The sequence below is a fragment of the Salmo salar genome, unplaced genomic scaffold, assembly GCF_965601325.2.
Source record: "Salmo salar unplaced genomic scaffold, fSalSal1 ptg000974l, whole genome shotgun sequence".
In the NCBI taxonomy this organism is placed as follows: domain Eukaryota; kingdom Metazoa; phylum Chordata; class Actinopteri; order Salmoniformes; family Salmonidae; genus Salmo; species Salmo salar.
In genome coordinates, this window is record NW_027675573.1 from 50001 (window position 1) to 57500 (window position 7500).

Here is a 7500-nt window from a genome sequence, read left to right on the forward strand (position 1 = left end):
TAGCCCATTGGATTTCCTGTTATCAACCTATTCCCTGCCTGTACCTTAGCCCATTGGATTTCCTGTTATCAACCTATTCCCTGCCTGTACCTTAGCCCATTGGATTTCCTGTTATCAACCTATTCCCTGCCTGTACCTTAGCCCATTGGATTTCCTGTTATCAACCTATTCCCTGCCTGTACCTTAGCCCATTGGATTTCCTGTTATCAACCTATTCCCTGCCTGTACCTTAGCCCATTGGATTTCCTGTTATCAACCTATTCCCTGCCTGTACCTTAGCCCATTGGATTTCCTGTTGTCAACCTATTCCCTGCCTGTACCTTAGCCCATTGGATTTCCTGTTATCAACCTATTCCCTGCCTGTACCTTAGCCCATTGGATTTCCTGTTATCAACCTATTCCCTGCCTGTACCTTAGCCCATTGGATTTCCTGTTATCAACCTATTCCCTGCCTGTACCTTAGCCCATTGGATTTCCTGTTATCAACCTATTCCCTGCCTGTACCTTAGCCCATTGGATTTCCTGTTATCAACCTATTCCCTGCCTGTACCTTAGCCCATTGGATTTCCTGTTATCAACCTATTCCCTGCCTGTACCTTAGCCCATTGGATTTCCTGTTATCAACCTATTCCCTGCCTGTACCTTAGCCCATTGGATTTCCTGTTATCAACCTATTCCCTGCCTGTACCTTAGCCCATTGGATTTCCTGTTATCAACCTATTCCCTGCCTGTACCTTAGCCCATTGGATTTCCTGTTATCAACCTATTCCCTGCCTGTACCTTAGCCTATTGGATTTCCTGTTATCAACCTATTCCCTGCCTGTACCTTAGCCTATTGGATTTCCTGTTATCAACCTATTGCCTGATCTCCCGGACCACGGCCTTTTCCCTGCCTGTTGCATTTTTGGACCCTTTTTGATCTTCTGCCTGCCCCTGGACCTGTGGTCCTTTACAATAAACACCTGCTGAGCCCTGCACTTGAAACCAGCTCTCTGTCTCCCATCGTGTTCATTACAGATGGTGACTGGAGTCATTTTATTTATAAGTGAGTAGATAACATGTTTCTAAACACTACTAAAAGCATCCTGATGATGCCATGATTAAGAAAAATCATGAATGAATCATGAATAATAGTGAGAAAGTTACAGAAGCTACAATAAAACATGCTAACCTCTCACCATTACCAATAACAGAGACTACAACAAAACATGCTAACCTCTCACCATTACCAATAACAGAGGCTACAACAAAACATGCTAACCTCTCACCATTACCAATAACAGAGGCTACAACAAAACATGCTAACCTCTCACCATTACCAATAACAGAGGCTACAACAAAACATGCTAACCTCTCACCATTACCAATAACAGAGGATACAACAAAACATGCTAACCTCTCACCATTACCAATAACAGAGGCTACAACAAAACATGCTAACCTCTCACCATTACCAATAACAGAGGATACAACAAAACATGCTAACCTCTCACCATTACCAATAACAGAGGCTACAAGAAAACATGCTAACCTCTCACCATTACCAATAACAGAGGATACAACACAACATGCTAACCTCTCACCGTTACCAATAACAGAGGCTACAACAAAACATGCTAACCTCTCACCATAACCAATAACAGAGGCTACAACAAAACAGGCTAACCTCTCACCATTACCAATAACAGAGGCTACAACAAAACATGCTAACCTCTCACCATTACCAATAACAGAGGCTACAACAAAACATGCTAACCTCTCACCATTACCAATAACAGAGGCTACAACAAAACATGCTAACCTCTCACCATTACCAATAACAGAGGCTACAACAAAACATGCTAACCTCTCACCATTACCAATAACAGAGGCTACAACAAAACATGCTAACCTCTCACCATTACCAATAACAGAGGCTACAACAAAACATGCTAACCTCTCACCATTACCAATAACAGAGGCTTCAACAAAACATGCTAACCTCTCACCATTACCAATAACAGAGGCTACAACAAAACATGCTAACCTCTCACCATTACCAATAACAGAGGCTACAACAAAACATGCTAACCTCTCACCATTACCAATAACAGAGGATACAACAAAACATGCTAACCTCTCACCATTACCAATAACAGAGGATACAACAAAACATGCTAACCTCTCACCATTACCAATAACAGAGGATACAACAAAACATGCTAACCTCTCACCATTACCAATAACAGAGGCTACAACAAAACATGCTAACCTCTCACCATTACCAATAACAGAGGCTACAACAAAACATGCTAACCTCTCACCATTACCAATTGCAGAGGCTACAACAAAACATGCTAACCTCTCACCATTACAAATAGCAGAGGCTACAACAAAACATGCTAACCTCTCACCATTACCAATAACAGAGACTACAACAAAACATGCTAACCTCTCACCATTACCAATAACAGAGGCTACAACAAAACATGCTAACCTCTCACCATTACCAATAACAGAGGCTACAACAAAACATGCTAACCTCTCACCATTACCAATAACAGAGGCTACAACAAAACATGCTAACCTCTCACCATTACCAATAACAGAGGCTACAACAAAACATGCTAACCTCTGACCATTACCAATAACAGAGGCTACAACAAAACATGCTAACCTCTCACCATTACCAATAACAGAGGCTACAACAAAACATGCTAACCTCTCACCATTACCAATAACAGAGGCTACAACAAAACATGCTAACCTCTCACCATTACCAATAACAGAGGATACAACAAAACATACTAACCTCTCACCATTACCAATAACAGAGGCTACAGCAAAACATGCTAACCTCTCACCATTACCAGTAACAGAGGCTACAACAAAACACGCTAACCTCTCACCATTACCAATAACAGAGGATACAACAAAACATGCTCACCTCTCACCATTACCAATAACAACGGCTACAACAAAACATGCTAACCTCTCACCATTACCAATAACAGAGAATACAACAAAACATGCTAACCTCTCACCATTACCAATAAAGGAGGCTACAACAAAACATGCTAACCTCTCACCATTACCAATAACAGAGGATACAACAAAACATACTAACCTCTCACCATTACCAATAACAGAGGCTACAACAAAACATGCTAACCTCTCACAATTACCAATAACAGAGGCTACAACAAAACATGCTAACCTCTCACCATTACCAATAACAGAGGCTACAACAAAACATGCTAACCTCTCACCATTACCAATAACAGAGGGGGTTTGATCTTTGTGCCTCCGTTTCTCATTTATCATCATTCACGATTCATTCATGGTTATTCATAATCATGGTAGCATCCACATGAATGTAGAAGTCACTGACAATAAAAGTGAAGTGACGCCAAAATGACAAGAGACATTATTTACTATTCAGTATCTATTAGGAAAAACATCATCCAAAACACAACCAAGACCAACTGCAAATGAATTCAACAAGTTAGTAGAATCACAAGCCTCACTGCAGGTGTCAGGAAACCCGCTTCCTGAGTCTGTTTCTGCCTGAGCTGACTGTTTTCTGTTTGGAGTCTAAGGGTGCGTTCAGAAACCTATCTGGTTGCCAGGCGACGAAGTTAGGCGGGAGATCTAGTGATATTATTACCCTATCTGGTTGCTAGGCAACGAAGTTAGGCGGGAGATCTAGTGATATTATTACCCTATCTGGTTGCCAGGCGACGAAGTTAGGCGGGAGATCTAGTGATATTATTACCCTATCTGGTTGCTAGGCAACGAAGTTAGGCGGGAGATCTAGTGATATTATTACCCTATCTGGTTGCCAGGCGACGAAGTTAGGCGGGAGATCTAGTGATTACCCTACACCTGCATCTCATCAACCTTCTGCACACCTGGTCCTGATCATCACCTCTTCATAAGCCCTGAGCTGACATCCATTCCCTGCTGGATCGTTAGCAACGAACAGCCTCATGTTTCCTGAGCTAGTCTTGTTGTTTTGTTCTTGTTACTGGTTACTCACCCCCCGTTTACTCTGTCTACAGTCATCCTCCCGGAACAGTCAACTCCCTTACCTGGCCGTCGGTGGATACAGTGACGTCATTGAATCCACCCATCTACTCTCATCAACTCACCTCCGCTGCCGCTTCGTCTCCTGGATCACTCAAATTACACATCAAGACTACCAATAAATACTCACCTTCATTTTACTCACCTTGTCCTGGTCTGCTTCTGGGTTCTGTCTTAGAGAAACATGACAGCAGGCATGGAATATGGGACAACATGCTAAACTTATGACTACTTTAATACACTATAAGTAATATGTCCGAATAATTACGACTTTTTCAAATGGGAGAACTACATGCATAAAGTACTTTCATATCTGATAATACTGACCTCAGAGTCTCCAGTTTACAGTGGGGATTCCCCAGTACAGCAGAGAGCAGCTTCACTCCTGAATCCTTTAGGTCATTGTTACTCAGGTCCAGCTCTCTCAGGTGTGAGGGGTTTGACCTCAGAGCTGAGACCAGAGAATCACAGCCTTCCTCTGTGACTCCACAGCCTGACAGCCTGCAAAGAGTCTAATCATATTAAAACCACACTGCTATTCTTTGGAGACAAAGAGATCATTACTTCAAACACATTGTTAATTTAGTGTAGAAGGACAATGGCAGATGCATTTGGTTAATTCTCCCAAACAACATATAGATTCTTCTTCTGTCTCCTAGAATTGTATGGTCATATTGTTATACTATACTAATGTGAAAATCAATGCATTTATTCAATGTTTTCAATTTAATATTATACACATATTATAATGCATATTTTTCTTTAACCTGAATATTTCTTCCTGATGAATACTTCTTATATGTCATTTTATGTACTCACAGAACAGCTCTGGAGGCTTTGACCACTGGCAGCAGCCTCAGAAGACCTTCCTCTGATCTGGAGTATTTCTTCAGGTCAAACACATCCAGCTCCTTTTCTGAAGTCAGCAACACAAAGACCAGAGCTGACCACTGTGCAGGTGACAGGTTGGGTTTTGAGAGACTTCCTGAGCTCAGGTAGCTTTGGATCTCCTCCACTAGAGAATGGTCATTCAGTTCATTCAGACAGTGGAACAGATTGATGCTCCTCTCTGGAGAGGGATTCTCCCTGATCTTCTCCTTGATGTACTTGACTGTTTCTTCATGGGTCTGTGAGCTGATTCTTGTCTTTGTCAGTAGACCTCGTAAGTGCTTCTGATTGGACTCCAGTGAGAGGCCCAGAAGGAAGCGGAGGAAAAGGTCCAGGTTTCCTGTCTCACTTTGTAAGGCTTTATCCACAGCACTCTTGTAGACAGTAACTTCAGTAACTTCAGGCTTGTCTCTGAACAGCGAGAAAAAGTATCTGAACATTGATTGTGGTTTGTCCATTAGATTCTCATTGTTGTTGATGAATGAGAGGAACACATACACAGCAGCCAGAAACTCCTGAATGCTCAGATGAACGAAGCAGTACACCTTGTCCTGGTACAGCACACATTCCTCTTTAAAGAGCTGTGTGCACAATCCTGAGTACACTGAGGCTTCATTGACATCAATGCCAGCCTCTTTCAGGTCTTTTTCATAGAAAATCAGATTGCCCTTCACTAGCTGTTGAAAAGCCAGTTTTCCCAGTGACAGAATGCTCTCGTTATTCAAGTGTGGATCTGTCTCTTCTTTCCCAAGATACTTTTCATTCTTCTGGTTGGTATGAAACACCACAAGGTGTGTGTACATCTCAGTCAGAGTCTTGGGCATCTCTTCTCTCTTATGTTTCAGCATGTGTTCGAGGACTGTTGCAGAAATCCAACAGAAGACTGGAATGTGGCACATGATGTGGAGGCTCCTTGATGTCTTTATGTGTGAGATGATTCTGCTGGCCAGGTCCTCATCACTGAATCTCTTCCTGAAGTACTCCTCCTTCTGTGGGTCATTGAACCCTCGTACCTCTGTCACCTGGTCAACACACCCTGAAGGGATCTTACTGGCTGCTGCAGGTCGGGTAGTTATCCAGAGGAGAGCAGAGGGAAGCAGATTTCCCTCGATGAGATTTGTCAGCAGAACATCCACTGAGGTTGACTCTGTGACGTCCCAACAGATCTTGTTATTCTGGAAGTCTAAGGGCAGTCGACACTCATCCAGACCATCAAAGATGAACACAACTTTGTACTTGTCATAGTTGGAGATTCTTGATTGTTTGGTTTCCATTGAGAAGTGATTGAGAAGTTCAATCAAAGTGTGTTTGTCCTCTTTCATCAAATTCAGCTCCCGAAAAGGGAATGAAAACACAAATTGAACATCCTGATTGGCTTTTCCTTCAGCCCAGTCCAGAATGAACTTCTGCACAGAGACTGTTTTTCCAATGCCAGCGACTCCCTTTGTCAGCACAGTTCTGATAAGTTTGTCTTGTCCAGTTAAGGGTTTGAAGATGTCGTTACATTTGATTGCAGACTCTGGTCTTGCTTGTTTCCTGGTTGTTGTCTCAATCTGTCTCAGCTCATGTTCATTATTGACCTCTCCTGTTCCTCCCTCTGTGATGTAGAGCTCTGTGTAGATCTTATTGAGAAGTGTTGGGTTTCCTTGTTTAGCGATCCCCTCAAATACACATTGAAACTTGTTCTTTAGATTAGATTTGAGTTCACGTTGGCAAATCTCAGCAAGCTCATCTGAATCTAGAAATAACACAGAGGATATTAATATTACGTCTGTTTTAATGCCTACAGTATTGTAGGACTGTTATAACATTTGAAATTATAATCATTTATTCTCTTAACTGAATGTATAACTGTGTAAATGTTTTCATAATGCATTACAGACTGGTGTGACTGATTATATTATTATTGGTATTATTGATGGTATTATTAATGTTGTCTCTCTCTCTCTCGCTCTCTAAATTAATCAACACAACACATCCCTTCTGCTACTTGATGAGGCCACTAGGTGTTGTGTTAATTAAGGCTGCTACAATATCATTGAGTTACACAGCTACTTTAGCTGTACTTTAGCTACAGCTTTTAAATGTTATAAAACAGCATTCAACATGATGCAGACAGATCTTACATTTCTCCAGTGTGTCAGCAAGCTCCTTCTGGTTCATTTTCCTCAGAACGTGCAGTGTGATCTTCAGAGCCCCCTCTCTGGCACTGCTCTCCTGCTTCTCATCTTCAGCATCCACCACTTCCTCATCCTGCTTCTGACTCTCAAAGCCTTCTGGGAGTTCTGGACTAAGAATCCTCTTGAACATCTTCAGCTCGTTCTTCACAAATGTCATCATTTTCTCTTCAAGCAACTGAAATAAATCATGTAAATAAGTTAAGCAAGAGAATAAATGCTTTCTCATCAACACATTAATGAATGATTGAAAGAAACTTTACTTGAGGTAGACAAAAACAAATGTACATAACAGGACCACATACACTGAATATAGAGTCCAGGTCTGTTTGATGACTCTGGGAAGACTGACCACTGAGAATCTCTGACT

The 7500-nt window shown here is 41.8% G+C and overlaps 1 protein-coding gene across 1 annotated transcript in view; it reads right to left on the reverse strand.

Moving 5' to 3' along the window:
* Window positions 1-4880: 4880 nt before the first annotated feature.
* Window positions 4881-7500, reverse strand: part of LOC145877360 (NLR family CARD domain-containing protein 3-like) — a 3491-nt gene continuing 871 nt past the window's right edge. Inside the window, exons 1-2 of the mRNA XM_082972674.1 lie at window positions 7080-7500; window positions 4881-6691 (exon numbers count right to left, since the gene is read on the reverse strand). The exon at window positions 7080-7500 is cut by the window's right edge and continues 871 nt beyond it. Of these exons, the coding sequence (XP_082828800.1) occupies window positions 4881-6691; window positions 7080-7359 (2091 nt within the window). The 5' untranslated portion in view covers window positions 7360-7500. The remainder of the gene's footprint in view (window positions 6692-7079) is intronic.